General features: G+C 38.5%; 1 protein-coding gene across 1 annotated transcript; it reads right to left on the bottom strand.

The window, feature by feature from the left end:
* Positions 1-2,272: 2,272 nt before the first annotated feature.
* Positions 2,273-21,944, bottom strand: rbm24b (RNA binding motif protein 24b). The gene is made up of 4 exons (XM_061915811.1): positions 21,350-21,944; positions 12,280-12,403; positions 12,151-12,205; positions 2,273-3,531 (listed from the first exon to the last, which is right to left on the bottom strand). The coding sequence occupies exons 1-4, from the start codon at positions 21,515-21,517 to the stop codon at positions 3,168-3,170; spliced, it is 711 nt and encodes a 236-aa protein (XP_061771795.1). The 5' UTR covers positions 21,518-21,944; the 3' UTR covers positions 2,273-3,167.
* Positions 21,945-22,004: the final 60 nt, after the last annotated feature.

The following is a 22,004-nucleotide window of genomic DNA, read 5'->3' as shown; positions in this document are numbered from 1 at the left end:
CTAACCCCTCTGCCACTGTGAAGCCCGTATTCTAATAATGCTGGACCAATTTGAGACAAAATGTAACAAATGCATGTACACTGATTTCAATGTCACTGGTGGCATTCTAATAATGCTGAACCTATTTGAGATGAAATGTAACAAATGCATGTATACTGATTTCAGTGTCACTGGTGGCATTTCCGTTTTCTTAGCATTAAGATACAGGAAGTAGCCAGGCATCCATTGTTTTAATTTCATTAAGACACACCACCAGATGACAACAATCTGGCATGTTAGTCAGCTTTAGGGGCATGTAGAGTTGGCTGTCATCATAACAATGAAAACTAACCGTATTTGCGAATGATGTTGCTTAATGGCAGCATATAATTCCTGAAGAGAGCAGGTCCAAGCACCAGGACTCCGCACGTTACCTTAACATACCACAAGGTCACGATATAATGGGACACACAGTGCATCCTTTCAGTGAGATAGGAGGAGATAAACGAAGAAAAAAACTAAGCTTGACATACCGACACATGATTTCATGAGTTGTAAACGACAGTTATAAGCAACGGTATCAATAGCAGCACTGAGATCTTGTAGCAGCAACATGGATGACGCATCTGCATCCATAGTTAACAACAAATCATTACTCACTTTTGCGGGGTTATCTCAGAAAGATTTGGCCTGAACCTCGACTGGAAGGGTTCTCAAAGATTGTTAGACGCTAAGTATTGATTTAGTTGTTGTGCAACAATTTTTTGGAGGATTTTAGAGACAAAGGGGAGGCACGACAGCAGTCTGTAGTTTAGCAAGTCCAAATCGAGGTTAGGGCTTTTGAGCAGAGGATGAATAACCACGGTTTTGAATTCTAGGGGAACAGTACCAGAGGAAATTGATAAATAAGTGATATTTAGCACTGATGGTCCTAATATTACAAACAGCTCCTTGATGAGTTTCCCAGGAAGCGTGTTAAGTGGACATGATGTTTGTTTTGTCCCATTAACAAGTTGCAAGAGTTCCTCAAATGTTACTTCATCAAAACATTTTTTTTGGAAAGCATTTTGTGTGATGCAGTATGCATACATTCACATCTATGTTTATGGAACCCAGTTGAAGCTTGCACTTGGTGTCTTCAATCTCCTTTCTAATGAGCTCAAATTTTCTGTAAAGAATTGCATAGAAGCATCAGCCGAGTGGCAGCACGGAGTGGGGTTAGTGCGTCTGCCTTACAATACGAAGGTCTTGAGTAGTCCTGGATTTAATCCCGGGCTCGGGATATTTCTGTGTGGAGTTTGTATGTTCTCCCCGTGACTGCTTGGGTTCCCTCCTCCCGCCTCCAACAACATGCACTTGGGGATAGGTTGATTGGCAACACTAAATGGTCCCTAGTGTGTGAATGTGAGTGTGAATGTTGTCTGTCTATCTGTGTTGGCCCTGCGATAAGGTGGCGACTTGTCCAGGCTGTAACCCGCCTTCCGCCCGATTGTAGCTGAGATAGGCACCAGCGCCCCCCCACGACCCCAAAGGGAATAAGCGGTAGGAAATGTATGGATGACCAAGTGGGTGGAGCTACTGGGAGAAGACCCTGGTTGGGTTAGTGATGCTATGGTGTCAAAATTTTTTTTGACTTGTTCTTATTAAGACAAATAAGATTACAGTAATATTTAGTTTTAGCTATGGTAAGAGCATGTTTGTAGATTATTAAATTATCACTCCATGTTTGACAGAAGACCTCTAGTTTAGTCGCACGCCATTTGCGTTCCTGCTTTCTACATGATTATGTAAGAGTTCCGGTTTCTTCCGTTAGCCAAGGGGTACGTCTCTTAGGGGCCTCTATTAGGTTTAATGGTGCTATACCATAAATAGTATTGTGCTAGGCATTATTAAAGTTGTTATTGAGGCTGTCAATGGAGCCCACATAATTTGGGAATGCTGCCATAACCGAGGGCAGTAGGCCGGAGAGTCTTGGTTGTAGCAGCATGACAGTGTATTAATATATTTTATTACTAGTTACTGGTAAGTGCACTTCCTGGTATGCCCCTCCTGAAAGAGTCACTTATCAAATGACATGAAGTATATATATATATGCAAACCTAAAACTATGAGCTGGCTTTTCTAGTTTGTTGTGAAACAAGAGTGTGGTTCAATAAAGGTCTAAGTAATCCAATAAAACTCTTCTTATAGCAGTAGCAACTCATTCATCATCATTGCACATGTAAACATTTGGTGCTTTATTAATGCAAAACATTGGCAACAGAATGTGTTTTGAAAAATACACATATTAGAATTGTTTTTGTATATTTTAACTTTATTTCACACCGAACTTTCAGTCATGCATTAGAAAATGCAAGGTACTGTAAAATGAACCCCTTGCATGTCACATTCAATGTCAGATATGACATTCAACAGCTGAAAAAACTGCTTCATCAAACAGGTCAAGTATAAAAAGCTACATTTAGGAGTCTCCAAGACAAATATTATAAATCTCCTCAAATTATTGCTAGTTTCCCCACTCATATTCTTCATAGTGCTTTATCATCCACCGTATGAATGTTGCAATGGACTAACTAAACACACCAACACGAAAAAATAGAGGGTTTATTATTCTAAATTTCCATAATAAATACATACAGTATATAATTTAAAAGGCACATTTGGAAAACAAAATGAAAATATTTCACATTCAACAATTTTTTTTTTTTGCTAGATTGCTTTTGAGGTTTATTTAAACAAGGTGATTTGTTTCCCCCAATGTCATATGCTATGAAGACTTTCTTTTTTAATTTTTATTAGAAGAGGGAGTTAGAAGTTGTCTGCATAGATTCTCTGGACATAAATACTGGTCCAAAACTAAGAAATACTGAAAAAAAAAGCACTTTATGCTTCTTTTGGTATATAGTGGGGAAGACACCTGATCATAAGACATGAATGCAATTGGGAACACATAATATATACAAAATATGAGGTCCAGTTTGTAATTTTTTATGGTATGTATAAATATTAAATATTTGACAGTGGAAAAAATACTGATGTAATTTTAATAAAATACAGTATTTGTTTGCACTTGATTTTCTTCACTTATCAAGTTAAAAGCTGGAGCTGACAACCCTTATTCTAGATCCTTCCGCCTCCTATAGTAACATTCTGTCAACTTTTCTTCAGAGTTCTTTTTTTTTTTTTTTTTACTGCATACGATCTGTCTGGAGCTGCTGAGGCTGGTACTGGCTAAAGGCAGCGGCAGCAGCGGCAGCACCGGGGGTGGCAGCGGTAGCCAATGGCTGCTGGACGGCATAGCCGTATCCGGCTGCTGTCATGTAGCCCGTCGGCGCCGGGGAGGCAGCGTAGGGATACTGTTCATAGGCGGCGGCAGCTGCGGCTGCGGCAGTGGCTGCTGCGGAGTACTGGGCGTACGCTGCTCCAGTGTAGTCGAGATAGGGCGAGGTGGCAGCGGCGGCAGCTGTTGCCGTGGCGGAAGAAGGCTGCACGTGAGGAATCATCATACTGGGTTGGACGAACGCCTGAGGGTAGACATAGTGAGCCGGGATCCTGTCAGACACAAACACACACTGGGTTCAAAGGTGAGCCACGGTGAGTTATTCTTCCAACGAGCAGGTGCAAAAATTCATCAGAACACAGCAAATCCATTCATTAAATGAACAACCTAGATAAGAAAAGTTAAAAAAAGCAGCACAAGGAAACAAGCGCAATAAAACAAAATCCTAAAAAAAACAACCCACAGTGCTGAAAACCGTTGTGACAAAATGCGAGCTGATCGCACAACACCGCAAGGTCAAGAAAGGAAGTGGATGTAATTGTGTCCACCAAACAACACACGTACAGGCATGCCCACACATGTTAGGTCCTTCATTAACACAAATAAAAACAACTTCACACAAGTTCACTTCTCTACCGTGTCAACTGTGGTGAATGGAAGACTTGACATTTGCGTGTAATTGAAATAATCCGTTACAGTGTCAAGCTGTCCCTATAGCGAAATTGTATACTGTACATATTATAACATTTCAAAATAATATGCCCCAGCTTCGCAGTCAACATGTCCTCTTATTATGGATGAGTGACTTGTTGACACCAAGTACAGAGTTGCGTAGCTTTCCTACTAAATATGGACGTGGGATCAAATCCAGTAAAAAGAGTAAACGGCACTTTTTTTCTGTGATCTGTTAGCAAGCATCACTTACTGTAGGTGTAGCGTAAGTATCCACACCTGTAGAAATGTGCGTACGACACTTATGAAGTTGCCTTGAGGCAGCGCACATTTCCACATCAAGGTCAGTTTTGATGCATCTGCTGTAAAGAAGGGCGTACCGCAGATTTGTACATGAGGACCCAGGTCACTGCTTTAGCCCTTGCTCTATAGGTGCCATTTCCTTTTCTATGGTCATCAACATCTTTGGTGGCATCACACAACATAATCAAGCCAAAGGAAAAGCACGCACGCGCACACACACACGCGCGCACGCACACTCAAACACGTAGAGTTAATCCCCACAAAATTGAACACAAGGTTAGTTTTTGTGTGACTTCCCTGAATATATACTGTATATTTTTTTAGTCGATAGTCAATATCATTCAAATGTTGCTGTAAAACTAGTAGAAGGAGCCAAAGAGTATATTCGGCCCTTCTTTGAACTCTTAGTCCCTTACAGAAAATATAGAGGAGCAGGTGTGCACGGGTTATATCTGTCCTGCATTTGAACATACAACTGCAACCCCCACCACACGCACGCACGCACGCACGCACGCACACGCACGCACACACACACACACACACACACACACACACACACACACACACACACACACACACACACACACGCGCCAACTTGACTGACAGGGGAGGCTGCAGGCAAAGCTATTTTTGCTGCAGTTGTCATGTCCAAAGGACACGCTGATCTCCTTCAGTAACACATGGCAGGGCACTCGTCCGCTACAACCACTTTGCCCGAGTCTGTGTGACCTCCCTCCATTGATATCACGCCGTAAGGGTCGGACAAAATGTCGGCAAATAATCATGTCGCTGTCCATTGTGAGGCAACGTTGCTATTACGATGACTATTTACATCTTTATTATGTAAGGAGACGTTCTAAATGAATTCCAATGCCTCTTTCATATTTCTATGGGTCAACAATGCACCGTACAAACATGTTTTATCAATTGCTGTATCATTATCCTTTTATTATGACAAAAATGATATCGTATATTGTTGTTTTGTGATTTCTATACCTTTTAGACTTGTAATCACTCATATACAACCCTATTATTGCACAATTGCCATATCGCAAAACCATATGACTTATGTGACAATTAAAATGTGGTGACAATATCAAATGATACTTTTTATTCACGTTGGTGTGAAATTTCAGTCGCCGTATCATGATACTAATGTGGGCAAACTATTGTGATGATATTGCATCTCCCCTAATAGATATGTGTTTTTCCCCCACAATTACTGCATGTTGAGACAGTAGTTATGTGCACATGGACACATTTAATTGGATTAAAAACCTAACAAGAATAAAAATGCTTCATGTAAACACTTCAGTCGGAAAATTCTGACCCGATCACACATTTGGATCAAAATGTCATTCCGGTCGAGACGGGTGGTTAATGGCGAAAGTAGTTCAGATTCTAGCGCATTAAAACACATCTTCCGAAATTTGGGTTAGAATTATCCTTACTGCGCATGTCTTTGATGTCAGATGTACTTTGTTTGTGGAAAGGGACTAAATGTAATATTCCCGGAATGAAGTGATTGTCTTGCTGCTGTCACCACCCTCAACATATACAGAATTTGCGTTACATACTTTTGAGTGCATAGCTTTAGAACGAGAAAAACAAAAGAATGTGTCTATGTAACAATAAAATAATTAACGAGCTGTTTTAGCCACGACATTATCGTTAATTCAAGTGCTAACTGCTAGCCTCAGACCAGACACAGACAGAATCACACAACATGAAGACGCGCGGCAACCCGTACATAATCACAACGTAAAAGGCACTGAACAGCTCAATTTCAAAAAGAGAGGTAAAACAAAAGTAGTGAACAGAAGGAAAAAATTATGAATTAATACAGTGATAACGTTGAACAAGCAGAAATGCACAAAGCCATGTTTGTTTACAGTGAAAATCACTGCTTAGTCAGCACCTGCTGTGAGCGAACTCCTCCGAAAGATGGCAACCGTAGCACAAATAACACACCTTTCTATTTGTTAGGTTCTCCGTGTGTCAAAGTAAAGTATTCTGATGTAATGTGTGATGCATAAAAACGCATGTCATAATCAGATCATTTATTTCAGGGTCCATGTACACAGTAACATTCTAATCTGAATGTCAATCAGATTAAATAAATGTTGTCCATGTACATGTAACTCATGATTATTAATTGATTAAATATATTGTGTATTGATTAATATAGTTTCACTGTCCCTGTTTTGGGATATTGTTGTGGGCAAAATATTGTGAGGATATCGCATCATGTGTTACTCTTATACATATACCCATTAGATATGCATTTATATGGTCTTCTTATAAGCACTGCATATGTATTGATAATATTACAACATCGCAATTATACTATCCCTTATACAATCTATATTGTGCACAAAACATGTTATCGTATTTTAGTTATGTTATTCCGAACTTGTTTTTTTTTTTGTCCTGTCCAGCTTGTCAGGCCAATCATATTATTCCTTGTTATTCCGATCACGACTAGATATCATGTATATTCGAATAAGATTAACACACTATTAGTGTCAATAGAAAAAAATAGAGCAAAACAATATCATGTAACAATATAAATATATATTCCTACTAAAAACACTAAACAGATTTGTCTTTAAACACATGTATAACTTTTTTTTAGCCTTTAAAAAAAAAAAAAAAAAAAAAAAATCAACCAATTATGCAAATAATATGCCGATGTCATTTTGACATCTTCCTGGCAAAGCTCCGTACGCCACACATTGATTGCTGGTCTGCGGGTAACACTGAATGGATTGGCATCAATTAGGGATGTAGCGATAAACAATATTAAGATTAACCACAGTAAAACTCAACAGTTGGTATTACTGTTTGCCATCCATATTATCAAAAAACTGATTGATAAACACGTTGATAAACTCACGGACTGAAGGGCACTAACTCATTAACTTAAATGCTAACATGAAAGTAAGAAATATTAATGCCTTTCCTCATGAAACCCCAATCTAAACATACATAAACAAATTACTGTCTGAACAACTAAGATATTTAATTGTGCACATTGAACCTACAAGGTGTGCTCTCTTAGAACAGAGTGATCGATAGAACATACTGATCGATATATACTGAGGAATATAGACAGATGTTTTTACGGTGCGTTCAAGTATGGCTGAGCAGAGTAGAACATCACAACGTCCGCCAGAACACTCTTATCAGTGAAGCATTAGCAACACAAATGATAAACACTTTTCATATCGTTACATCCCTAGTAATAATACTCAATTGCTGTATTTCAATTATTTATACGTTTATCAAACAGTCTGTATTGTAACACATTGATATCTCAGGGAAATTATTATGTTAATTACACTGCGATCCCACCATTATTGCCCCCACCAGGGTGGGTTGCAGTGCATCTGTTCATAGCGCTTCATTTTTTCCACGTTTTGTTATGTTACAGCCAAAATAGAAGATACTCATTTGGTCCTCTAAAAATCTACAGACAATAATGACAATGTAATTTAAATGTATTTTTTTTGCAAAAATATTGAAAATAAAAAATTGTCATTGTGGAATAAGGCTGTAACATAAAAAAATATGAAAAAATGTAAGCGCTGTGAATACTTTCAGGATATATTGTATGTCATTTTTGCTTTTGGTTTGTTTCTGGTGTCAGTTAGAAAAAAAACCCTGAAAGTTACGAGGATTTTTTTTAAACAATGCCAAAAATTAGATAATTTTGCTTCTTAAATTTTGGGGATGATCTAGATAATTATGTATATTTTGAGCTTCAACTTCAGAGTGTGTGTATGCCAGCGGCCCCAAAGACATTAAGATAGTGGACAACTGACAAGAGTGTTTACTCTGTTTTTTTTCATACTACTATAGGGAGTTCAAAATGTTATGGTCACATTCTGGTGACAAGAACAAGTGATTACATTTCGGGGATGGATTTGGGACTTTTTAACATAATTACTTTAGCTAGAGCCTGCTGGAGGTCTACGCTCTCTAGAGGCATGTGAATAGGATAATTGCCTTATATTGATGTATATGAATACTGAATTATCAATCGCTGTATCAATTTTTCCAATTACTATATTAAATATATATTCTGTAGTATGATTAAACCTGACAATATTGTGGAATCATATCATGTTACCCAAACCCTTATTAACTTTATGTATTACCATTATAGGGGTAAAACACTGTTAATATCATGTCGTGCTTGACTTTGAGTCCTACTGCTATAAGAGATGTATTGAACTGTTGATAATATAGATAGCAGTTTTTCAATTAACTTTTTCAAAAGTTTTAAATCATAGGTGTCAAAAGTGCGGCTCAGGAGGCATTTGTGGCCCGCAGCTTGAGTTGTTTGTCCGCAAGATGTTGCGGATTTTTTTTTTTTATACAAAAAGAGCAAAAGACAAAAGGTATGAAAAAAAAAAGAGGCTTAAAATGTAATGAAAAATGTGAAAGGAGTATGTGGGGGATGTTTTTGATGTTTTTAAAAAAGCTACAGACATAATATATAAAAACTTAGTGCCAACTTTGTGTTATAAGTGACAAATTGTATTTTCAGTATTTATTAGTATCAACATTTTAGCTTTTTCTCATTACATTATGTTTTTGGTTTTTTACCGATAATATTTTGCGGGCCAACAAAACCTGAGCTCCTGTCCGCAAATGGCCCCCTTGCGGAACCTCTAAAAGAATGAATAATAGTACACTTTGTCACTTCTAACATAAAGCTGACACTTAGTTTTATCTTTAAAAATGTATACTGTCTGTTTTCATAATGTTTTAACAATAAAATATCAAAATGGCTCCCGCATACTTTGACTTTGTTATGCGCCCCTTGGTGGAAAAAGTCTGGACACTCCTGTTTTAGAGAAAATAACATAAAAGGAACCTGGGCTTTCCTAAATGCATATGATGCGTTTTTCTAGTGAGGAGTTAAATAAAGGTGCTTTGTAAGTGAACGGACCACATGGTAATCTGCAGCATGAACCAAAAGGCTTCCACCTGTTGTCCACAGCTGAGCGCCGATGCCTGCGCCATGCATTATTAACAGCGCTGCTCCCATTTTCCATACGAATTTGAGAGGCCGCAGAGATCATTGTAGCAGACAGCTGCTGCCTAACAGGCAGATCTTGTGTCTGAACATTTGTCTGTTGACCTGTGGAGGCCGTCAGACGCTTTGTTATCATATAGGTGTACATTGGAACTGATAGCAATGGGTTAATTGAAAGGAAAAACTCCCACATGCAGGCCTTTTGTTTTGTTGCAGTGGAACCAATTGGGAAACCATCTTTTTTTTTTTTTTTTTTACAACAAAACAATCACTTCAAAGGTTAACTTCAAAACCGAAGGGAGCAGAATAATCAAAGCACAAAGAATTAAAATAATCAACACCCCACTGAAGAGTTACACTTTTCCCTATCAAAAAAGTATTGATTGAACACACAAAAAACAAAACAACTTCCCATCCCCAGTAGAAATGAGCACACAAGTTAAGCCGAACACCACATCATACTAAAAAACAAACAAAAAAAACAAGCACACACAAATCTATGTGCTATGAAAAACAACAAAAACATGAAAAAAGACACCCATGCATCTAGTCACCATTTCTGCTTGTTTGTGTATGTCACAGTTTACAGGTAACACTTTCTGCCCAATGTAGCTATTCCTCAAACCATCTGATATTTTAACCGTTACCCAGCCTGTCGGATCAAAGAGAGAGACAGACAAACATCAAGTCAATCCGGCAGTTGGCTAAGGAAGGGGGGTAAAGGACACATGTTCAATTCCGTCACAGTCACTTGTCATCACTCATTTGTCCTCGTTCAGCAGGTGGTGTGCACCAGGGGTCCCCAACCAACCCAACATTTGTTACTTTCTGTGGATAATAAGTAAATGTGGATGTAAATCACTTTAGGACATGTATTTATTTTTTTAATTAAAATATACCTCAAGCTGTAAAATATGTTTTAATAATAACAAGGGTCTAAAGTTTTCAAAAGCTTTTATACATGTCTGCTGTATTGCTATGCTCATTGAAAAATAACGGTTGAAATGTAAGAAAATCAAGCAAAACAATATAATGTACCTTAAATAGTTTTGTGTTTAAATGAATATAAGTCAATTTTAGTTTAGTTTTTTTTTCAAAATAAAATACCTAAACTTTTTAAATGGCCCCTGTATGCTTTGACTTTTTGGTATGCGGCCCTAGGTGGAAAAAGTTTGAGCCCCTCTTGTTCAGAGTAATACAAAGTAGGCATTTTAGGGCTTTTTATGTTATATCTATGCAACAATATTTTTGCTACAACTTTCCACAATTGTATTGAAGATATTTCCAGTCCCATTCATTTAATTAAATAAATATGACTAAAACAACACTCTTTGGAGAAACTGACATTGAAACAGCGAAAAAATAAAAGCAGCGTATGACCATATTTGCTTCTTTTATTTTTTTCCCAGCAAACTAACGTATTTTACCCTTCTTTTTCAGCGCCATTTTGTTTTATATTTTGAATTTGTTTACCGTGTTTATCTTTAATGGGAAAAATGTGGTCCTTCCAGAGCAGCATATTTTCCAGTCAGCTCAGCAACATCAGTATAACACTTCTTGCAGACCATAGTTGTCCAAAAGTTTTCCAGCAAGGGCCCGATACAGAAAAATTTAAGGATGCGGGGGCCACTTTGATCTTTTTTTATATTACTAAAAACAATACGATGAAGGTTAATCAATATATGCTTAACTCGCTCAACCGAAAATAGACAATTTCACTTTGTGTCATGGGTAACAAAGCAAACTCCAAAATATATACATTGCGAGAAATTTGTACATATGTTAATCATGAAGCGGTATGCCGATCGATCGGCCATTGATCAGTATCGATCGATTTCCGTGAAAAAGTACACGATTAATGCATTTCAATGCTGATCACAAACTGCAATCTCCGCTGGCTGCCACTATTTTTAGTCCAATTATGTAACCATGTGTCTCCATACACAGTGGGGAGCCTCTCCTCTGAACTAATAATAATACCCTCTATTACGGCAAAAAAAACCCTGCATTTCTTTGTCTCTTAAGTATCATTATTAAGTATAATTATCAAGTATCGTAATCACTGGAGGACAAAGATAAACATGTTACACACAAAGAAGAAGAATAAGAAACTAGTTTTAATGTGGCATTGATATTGTTAAGCTGTCACCATAAATACAATGAAACATTTACGGTTAATACATGTGATTGGTATTGTTACCGGCCGATCTCCCTCATGATTGATCGGAATCGGCTGTACACAATATTGATTGGAACATCCTTAAAATCAACAAAGACAATAAAAACATGTCGTCTGCCATTTTTTTTTTAGCATTCATTTTTGGGGGTGAAATGGGGCAGGTTCTATTTTTTGTTCTTTGTTTCTTTAATGTTCTAATCTGAGATGTGTTAATTTCGTCTGAAGGTTGTCTCATGGTCCAATAAAAAATTAGCTATAGGACACAAATGGCTCCAGTTTGGACAACCCAAAGACGCACAGATTGTCAGCCATTTAGTTTTTTAGCTCCCATTTTTGGAGGGATTGGGGATGTCTCCATTTTCCTTTGTTTTTGTAACGCTCTGATCCAGGACGTGTTTGTTTTGTCTATATAGAGATTATGTCGCGGGCTAATAAAAAAAGATCTTTGGGCCGTAGCCTGGACAGCAATTATGTAGACAGTATCATCAGGCCTTCAAAATAAAAGCATGCCAATAAAATAAATGGCCCCAGGGCCGCGATATGAAAATCCCATTTTTGGGTTTCTGTAGTCTAATCAGCGTTTTAGGTCAAAGGCTTGGCATTAATGAGCTCAAAAAGGTTGGGGACCACTGATGTACAAAATTTAAAGAAAACCCCATAAAGACCATTTTTAGAAGGGATTTTGTGACATACCCGTACGGTCTTTGAATGAATGCCGGGTGGATCTGAGGCATGCCGAATGCAAAGCCTAGAAAAGGACACAGAACCATTGTTAAAATGCCACATTATAGTTCCACATTGTGAGGGATGGGCATCCCATACCCGGCTGTATCACCCTGGGCTTGGCTCCCAGATAGGCCAGGTTCACGTTCGCTTTCCTGCCATCGATGATGGGGTTAGGGTCCTTGCAGGCTCGGTCAGCCGAGGACCGATCAGCCATGGTCACCTACAAGAACACCACAAATAAATGACTACTATGACAGTGACTAGTCCCCAAAACAGGGCTATTCTTCTGACGGATTGGGAAAATTTTGCTTCGGTAATGACACCACACAGCCTACAAGTTCAGTTCAAAACTTGGGAGATAAAAACTTTTTGCAGCGAATTCTTAAAAAAACCCACTGAAGTTTTCGTGTTGTTCTTAACCTTTTTGAACTCGAGACCCAACTTTTCCACTACAAAAGGACAAAGGGCTCACTCAAATATTAACACTGAATTAGTAATCTTACTCTTGATTTGAATGGTATTCATTAATGGTATTATATCCAACCTACTTACAGTTTAACAGGATAGACGCTGTCAAATGATATAAAAGCATGTGGTAATAACAAACATCATCATCAAAGCTTAGGTCAGGCTGATTACAAAATATATATTAAACAAATATACTGCAAAAGAAGGGACTCTGATGAAACAATAATTTACATTCCATAACCCAGTGGTTCTCAAATGGGGGTAAGCGTACCCCTGGGGGTACTTTAAGGTATGCCAAGAGGTACGTGACATTTTTTTTAAAATATTCTAAAAATAACAATTCAGAAATCCTTTATAAATATATTTAATGAATAATACTTCAACAAAATATAAATGTAAGTTAATAAACTTTGAAAATAAATGCAACAATGCAATATTCAGTGTTGACAGATAGATTTTTTGTGGACATGTTCCATAAATATTGATGTTAAAGATTTCTTTTTTTGTGAAGAAATGTTTAGAATTAAGTTCAGGAATCCAGATGGATCTCTATTACAATCCCCAAAGAGGGCACTTTAAGTTGATGATCACTTCTAGGGCACTTTAAGTTGATGATCACTTCTATGTGTAGAAATCTTTATTTATAATTGAATCACTTGTTTATTTTTCAACAAGTTTTTAGTTATTTTTATATCCTTTTTTACAAATAGTTCAAGAAAGACCACTACAAATGGGCAATATTTTGCACTGTTTTACAATTTAATAAATCAGAAACTGATGACATAGTGCTCTATTTTTACTTCTTTATGCTTTGTTCTGATTAGAGGGTACTTGAATTAAAAAAATGCTCACAGGGGGTACATCACTGAAAAAAGGTTGAGAACCACTGCCATAATCCATTACATTTTAACTAAATACATAATTGATACTAATGTATATGTTTCATAAAAAAACTTTTAAATTACTTTTTAAATAAAGTGCCAATGAAAATACAGTTTCATCACAATAGTCTTCATTTTTGTACTAAAGAAACTTCGCTATGACTTTAGCTCCAGACTTCTTCTGCTTGTTTGATATTGTCATTACTGCCACAAGTGGTGAGAAACTGCATTACAACTAAGTACCTCTGTGGCCCATACAAACCACAGCTGAGAAACAAGATCTATTTTGGCAGCCTTCAATGGGGTGTCTTGCCCTATGGTTAAGAAAACCTATAAGATCCTTGCATTGACATTTTAACCTTGTTAGCAAAAATAAAACACTAAGTAACTGAGTCGTTCCTCAAGACATCCCTTTAGGTACTCTTTTTTTGTCATTTTTTATGCAAAAAAACATTGTAATTTGTTTCGCCCCATGATTTTATATAGTTTGAAGATGATTACCTAAGAGCAGCAAAAAAGGAAATACTTTTTAAAATTTTACTAGACACCCGCCTTTCGCCCGATTGTAGCTGAGATAGGCGCCAGCGCCCCCCGCGACCCCGAAAGGGAATAAGCGGTAGAAAATGGATGGATGGACATTAGGTTTGTTTGGTATTATAATAATGGTATTAAATTCGTATCGGCGATACCACCCTGAATTTTACTTGGTATTGTATCTGAGAGAAAATCAGTGGCATCGCACATCGCTACTGAGAACTAAGGGGTACTCAAAAAAAAACGTGTCACATCCGAATCACGATTCCTATTTAATCCAATTCCTCCACATCGATTCATAATTTTCAAAAAACATCTTTTAAATTCCTTTTTTATTATCCATCCATCCATCCATTTTCTACCGCTTATTCCCTTTTGGGGTCGCGGGGGGTGCTGGCGCCTATCTCAGCTACAATCGGGCGGAAGGCGGGGTATGTTTTAGGATATTTCTATGCTTACTTGGTGCATGTATACGCCAGTAACAAAAAGGTTTTGTAACCTGCAACCTGTTTTGAAAAGGTTTTATTTAAAATTACTATACCAAAATATGCAACCAGGTCTTGAATCTAGGTATGTGAGTCAAATGTTAGAAATGAATAGATTTACATGAAACCAGTATTATCAGGTAGGTATTTTAAAGACAAATGTAGTGATTAAAGTATCATTTTCCTGGGGTAAATATTAAGAAAGCTATGGACTTTTAAATCCGGTGAAAGTGCACACATTTTTTGGCCTACTTCAATACAAAGTAGGGCTCAATATTTTAAATGTGAACTTTTGGTCAAAAACGTCTATTTACAATTGTTTTTAAAAAGAAACAGTTATTGCTAAAATTCATGAAATAATTGTTTGAAATGACGAAAAATTTGTGTAAACATGGAACAGACTTGTGAGTCACCAAACAAACGGCCAAGCACTCGGCGGGTCCAAAAAAATCTGTGCCTATCAATTTAAAAAATATTTGGCAGACTTAGATAAAGTAAATGTAAAACTTATATTATCATAAGGATTCCAATGAACATTTTACTTACCGTAAATTATTTGCATCCATCCATCCTTATAGAGTGTAAATTTGACTCATTTTGTCAGAGCTTGTGCCAAGAGTACTTGTTCAATCGAAAAATTAAGATATTCTAATTAAACTAGGATGTGTTCTAAGTCATGAGTATTGGTGTATAGTGGTGATGAAAACAACACACAGTTGAACTCTTAAAACAGCGGTCCTGTCGCTACTTACAATCGCGCTATCAAATGTGAAACGCTCTCAGTGACCACTGCGAAGATCCAGCTAGCAGCAAAAAAACACATACCTATTGAATCTTGTTGAATTGGGAATTGAATATGAATCAAATCATCAACCCAAGAATCAGGTCGAATTGTGAGGTGCCCAAAGATTTCCTGTTCTACTGAGAAGCAATTATTTTTTCAAGTTTACATAAAAAAATAAAAAATAACTCTTGACCACCACAAACCTGTTCTATGACACCTTTCTTCATCTGTTGTGGTTGTTCTGGAACACTCACAAAAGAGGATACGGAAAAAGAGAAAGTGCACGTGCAATCTACCGATATGTCAAAACATTTGAACAGGCAATAGAGAAAATAGTTTTTTCACTCGTTTTATCTCGCATTTACGATTTTTAAACACATCAACAAAATCAAATAACAGATAATGGATCATTGATGGTCTGCTTCCTGTTTTTTTTCCCATTAAACCAAAGAAACAGGGGAAATAGATTTTTATGTTAAATTAGTTTTCTATTCCAAACAAAAAACAGTTGGGTGCCACGTACACAAACCAAAAAACGTCAGCAGGAGGAAGAGAACGGCAAAAAAAGACAGTGATTTTATTTTTTATCTTTTGCTGCACACACAAATAACATAGCTAAACTAAAGATGTAAAAGTTGCAAACTGGTCGCATTGCCATTTTGACTGCAGCCACACTTGAAAAGATCAGATTCCAAACAGATTCAGACTATGCCCCGATGGCTGCACACTTAATCTGAATCAGTTGCCCTCGAATGATACTATTAGATCTTTTCGGATCAGATCCAGGCCAAGGTAGTCCAAATCCGATTGGAATCTGATCTTTTAAAATGTGACTTCAGCATAAATGGAAATGCGAGCCAAAGGCCACTTGTGTCACCTTTAGGCGAGCTACGTTATTGGTTTGTGCGATGGAAGACGCAGCCTGCCAGTGCAAGTGGATACGTCATCACGACATCCAGTTTATGTCAATAGTGAGCAAATAATATGTTATATGTAATATATTATATATTTGGATTTCGAAGATATAACGATTGTTGAAGGACTAAAAATTACTTGTACGCTGAGGCGTTTTTGCTTACATGCTACGTACGTTGTGAAAGTTGTTTACATAAGTGAGTTGAAAAATAACACTAACGTAGATCCGTGCTGATGTCTGTTTCTCCTCAACTTAACAGCCTTAAAAAGATTAGAACCCCTTCCAAATGTATTACCTTATATATATATTAATTCATACATTATTATTTTAATTTATTTTCACGTAAAAAAAAACACTTAAATATGTGGCGAGATTTATCTATTTTTGTAATAGTAGTAGCAGCGACTTCCTTGTTCATTTACAGAAATCAGTCAGCATCCTTATGTTTTTACTTTATCAAACTGCATATGCAAGTGACATATTGTGTGAACACAATGTGGACAATGTAGCCATATTGTCATCCCTTTGGGTTGAGTTTTTTCTTGCACTGATGTGGGATCTGAGCCGAGGATGTCGTTTTGGCTTGTGCAGCCCTTTGAGACACTTGTGATTTAGGGCTTTACGAGTAAACTTTGATTGATTGGGGCCTGGGCGCGTTCATACTGGAGTCTAGTAAGGATCACATTTTACCTGAAATCTGATTTGGGCCACTTGCAGAGTAAATGTAGTCGATGTGACCCAAATTTGAAGCGAAAATATCAGATTTGAAAAACTTTGGAGTGTTCCGACTGGCAAAAAAATATCTGATCTGTGTCACTTGAGGGCAAAATAATAACATTTGGAGCCATTCATGCACGAGTGCAGAGATTCTCAAACTGTGGAGTCAGAGTGTGGTACACAGGCTTCATCTGGTGCAGGGGTGTTAAACTCATTTTAAAATCGGAGGCCACATGGAGGGGATCTACTCCCAAGTGGGCCAGAGTGGTAAAATCAGGGCACGATAACTTAAAAAAAAAGACAACTCCAGATTCTTTTCTTCGTTTAAAAATAGAACAAAGACATTCTGAAAATGTAGAAATCATAATTATTATTATTTTTTTTTTACACTTACATGTAGCAGTTAAAAGTATTCTATATTTATTTGTCATTATTTATACTTTCTGGAAAAAATTATGTGATAATGTTCATCAGTCAACTCATTGGTGTTAATTTTCAATCTTTACATGTAGCGGTTAATAGGATTCTATATTTGTCGTTATTTATGCTTTCTGAATAAATTATGTGATAATGTTCATCAGTAAACTCATCGGTGTTCATTTTCAATCTATTAAGATACAGAAATAATATCAAAATCAGATTACAGGATGTTAATTTTGTAGTGTGCTACTTTTCCTCGATTGGTTCACTAGCATCATAAGGTTTATTTGTATTTTTTTTTTACATATGTAGCATAATCTACAAAGATACAAAGAATTGCTATTGGGACATCTAGAACAGCAGTTTCTTTCATTCAAAAATTTTGGCTGATTTCTATACTTACCAAACTCATCCCGCGGGCCGGATAAAACCTGTTCGCCAGCCTGATCCAGCCCGCGGGCCGAACGTTTGACACCACTGATCTAGTGGTTTGCCACAGAACCCCCGATTAAATATTTGAACACAGTGTTACTGTTCAAACTGAGTGTTGATCACTAAAGACACTTTTAACTGCCGCTGTGAACCAATGTCACCTCCATATTTATACTGTTGACTGTGAATCAGATTGAGCAATAACGTCATGTTACTCACTGTCCCTTGTATATAATTTATTTTTATTTTAGCTCAGTACCGTGTGACTTGTTGAAGGGTGGACGAGCAAAGTAAGACTTTCATTGTATGGCAAACTGTTTAACTGTGCATATGACATACTTGCCAACCTTGAGACCTCCGAATTTGGGAGATGGGGGAGGGTGGGATTTGGTGTTAGCAGTGGGTGTATATTGTAGCGTCCCAGAAGAGTTAGTGCTGCAATGGATTCTGGGTAATCGTTCTGTTGTGTTTATGTTGTGTTACGGTGCGGATGTTCTCTCGAAATGTGTTTGTCATTATTGTTTGGTGTGGGTTCACAGTGCGGCGCATATTTGTAACAGTTTTAAAATTGTTTATACGGCCACCCGCAGTGTGACCTCTACGGCTGTTGATCAAGTATGCATTGTATTTCCTAATGTGTGTGTTAAAGCCGCATATATAATGTGACTGGGCCGACACGCTGTTTGTATGTAAGAAAAGCAAACGTGACGACAGGTTGTGGAGGACGCTGAAGGCAGTGCCTTCAAGGCACGCCCCTAATATTGCTGTCCGGGTGGAAATCGGGAGAAAGGTTGCCCCGGGAGATTTTCGGGAGTCTCCCGGGAAAATTGGAAGGGTTGGCAAGTATGGCATATGACGATAAACAATCTTGAATCTAATGTTACAGCAGCCAAAACATCAAATATACTTGTTGAATGTAACATATGTCCTGTTTTTCATGAATTTTTAGGTCTACAACGCTACTGTATTTTAATGTTGGTCATCACTTGGAAAGCGCTTCTGAGGAGGTTCCATCCATCCATCCATTTCCTACCGCTTGACCCATTCGGGATCCCGGGGGTTGCTGGAACCTATTTCAGCTGCACATGGGCGAAAGGCAGGGTACACCCTGGACAAGTCGCCACCTCATCGCAGGGCCAACACAGATTAGACAGACAGCATTCACACTCACATTCACACACTAGGGCCAATTTAGTGTTGCCAATCAACCTATCCCCAGGTGCATGTCTTCAGACTTTTTAAAATGTTTATTATTGAAGCAATATGGTTGTTAAAGTTAAGGATTTAGGGGATTTATGGTCACTTGTGAGGGCCCCAAAGGGACTTGTGTGTGTGCCAAAGTGTTAATGTACTGTAAATCAATCAATTAATCAATCAATGATTATTTATATAGCCCTAAATCACTAGTTTCTCAAAGGGCTGCACAAACCACAACACAAACCACAACAACATCCTCAGTAGAGCACACATAAGGGCAAGGAAAACTCACACCCAGTGCCACTTACACCCAGTGGGACGTCGGTGACAATGATGACTAAAGAAAACCTTGGAGAGGACCGCATGTGAGCAACCCCCCTCTAGGGGAACCGAAAGCAATGGATGTCGAGCGGGTCTAAAATTAACAACCATATTGCAGCAATATGGTTGTTAAAGGCCTACTGAAACCCACCACTACCCACCACGCAGTCTGATAATATTTCATCATTGATATATAAACTAACATTGCAACACATGCCAATACGGCCTTTTTAGTTTACTAAATTACAATTTTAAACGGTGGTAGAGGGGTTAGTGCGTCTGCCGCACAATATGAAGGTCCTGCAGTCCTGGGTTCAAATCCAGGCTCGGGATCTTTCTGTGTGGAGTTTGCATGTTCTCCCCGTGAATGCGTGGGTTCCCTCCGGGTACTCCGGCTTCCTCCCACCTCCAAAGACATGCACCTGGGGATAGGTTGATTGGCAACACTAAATTGGCCCTAGTGTGTGAATGTGAGTGTGAATGTTGTCTGTCTATCTGTGTTGGCCCTGCGATGAGATGGCGACTTGTCCAGCGTGTACCCCGCCTTCCGCCCAATTGTAGCTGAGATAGGCGCCAGCGCCCCCCGCGACCCCAAAAGGGAATAAGCGGTAGAAAATAGATGGATGGATGGACAATTTTAAATTTCCCGGGAGTTTAGTCTTCGAAACGTCATGTAATGATGACGTGTACGCAAGACGTCACGGGTTTTTAGGAAGTATGAGCGCTTCGCGCACACACAGCTAAATGTCGTCTGCTTTAACGGCATAACTATACAGTTCTTTGAACATCTGTGTTGCTGAATCTTTTGCAATTTGTTCAATTAATATTGGAGAAGTCACAGTAGAAAAATGGAGTTGGGAAGCTGTAGCCTTTAGCCACACAAACACACGGTGATTCATTGTTTAAAATTCCTGGATGTGAAACTTTCCTATGGATCAGAGCGCGGTCCAGAGAACATGGATCCCGACCACATGTCAACCAGCAGGTTTCGGTGAGAAAATTGTGGTTAAAAAGTCAGTTCTTACCGGAGAAAAGCTGAGCTTGTGCCGTCCATAGCTGCCGTCGACTCCCCTGAGACACTGCGCGTCAAGACACCCGTGGAGACACCCTTCCGACTATCAGGTAATATTAAACTCACTAAAACATTAGCAACACAATAGAAAGATAAGGGATTTCCCAGAATTAACCTAGTAAATGTGTCTAAAAACATCGGAATCTGTTCTAATGCAATCGCGTTTTTTTTTTCTTTCTCTAGTCCGCCGCTATCAATATCCTCAAACACAAATCTTTCATCCTCGTTCAAATTAATGGGGAAATTGTTGTTTTCTTGGTCCGAATAGCCCTTTTTGTTGGAGGCTTCCATTAAAAACAATGTGACTATGTGAGGAGCCATGAAACATGTGACGTCTTCGTCTGTGACTTCCGGTAGAGGCAGGGCATTTCTCTTAGCACCGAAAGTTGCGAACTTTATCATGGATGTTCTCTCCTAAATCCTTTCAGCAAAAATATGGCAATATCGCGAAATGATCAAGTAGGACACATAGAATGGACCTGCTATCCTCGTTTAAATAAGAAAATCTCATTTCAGTAGGCCTTTAATGTTAAGTATTTGGGAAATTTCTGGTCACTTGTGAGGGCACCAAAGGGACTTAAGTGTGTGTTCCGATATGTTAATGTACTGTAAATGGATTTTACTTTTTAAAATGTTTATTATTGTAGCAATATGGTTGTTAATCTTAAGGATTTGGGGGATTTCTGGTCGCTTTTGAGGGCAGCTTGGGAAGAAAGTTTTAAAACCACTGCACTAGTGTGGCTGAAGTGTCTCGCCCAAGGTCACGACGGCAGTAACTCTGAAAGCGAAAGCTGGATTCATACCAGGAACCCCTCAAGTTTCTGGACAGCCATTCAAACTTTCAAGAAATGTGTCCCCCAAACTATTGGGTTGAATATCCATTACAACATTACAAGATAACCACAGCATTATTAGGAACGATTATGTTGCAATACTCACAAATCCATAACCCCTGGACTTCCCAGTCTGCCGGTCTGTGATGACCACAGCCTCCTCGATGTCCCCAAACACCTCAAAGTACTTCCTGAGACTGGAGTCGGTGGTGTGATAAGGGAGACCTCCCACAAAGATCTTGGTGAAGGTGGTGTCTTTCTGGGCTGAATGCATCTTCTTTCTGTGAAGTGATTCTTACTTTTAAAAAAAAGAAAGATAAAAAAAAAATTGCTCAGATGAGGTGAAGAAACGTCCGAGTTGAGGGAGTGTGTGCGTGTGAGTGAGAAAGTGTGTGGGACAGGACAAGTAAGTCCCGGCAACGCAGTGGAGCTAGCAAGGCAGCAGCAGCAGCAGGAGGAGGAGGAAGAGGACACCTGTTAGTTCGTTGCCCACTTGTCAAGAGTGTCTATGTAACTCCACCCAGGTGGTTACCATCTTAGGACGGCCTCATAGCGACCCACAGCGCTGGAAAAAAATGAGTCTTATCCCCCCCAAAAAAGGCGCCGTCAAAAAGTGTGTAAATCAACTTGCTGTACGTTGCATCGTTTTTTTTTTTATTGACGTTAAGATTAGACGGTTCCTGTGCGCACAGCGCTCTCTGCTGGCCGGAGGTGGCGGCGCGCGCACACACAGAGGCGCTTAACGTGAGATAATTGGCCCC

Source organism: Nerophis ophidion, linkage group LG11 (genome assembly GCF_033978795.1).
Source record: "Nerophis ophidion isolate RoL-2023_Sa linkage group LG11, RoL_Noph_v1.0, whole genome shotgun sequence".
NCBI classification, from domain to species: Eukaryota; Metazoa; Chordata; class Actinopteri; order Syngnathiformes; family Syngnathidae; genus Nerophis; species Nerophis ophidion.
The sequence above is the reverse complement of the archived record's forward strand: the minus strand, read 5'-3'. Positions and strand labels throughout refer to the sequence as shown.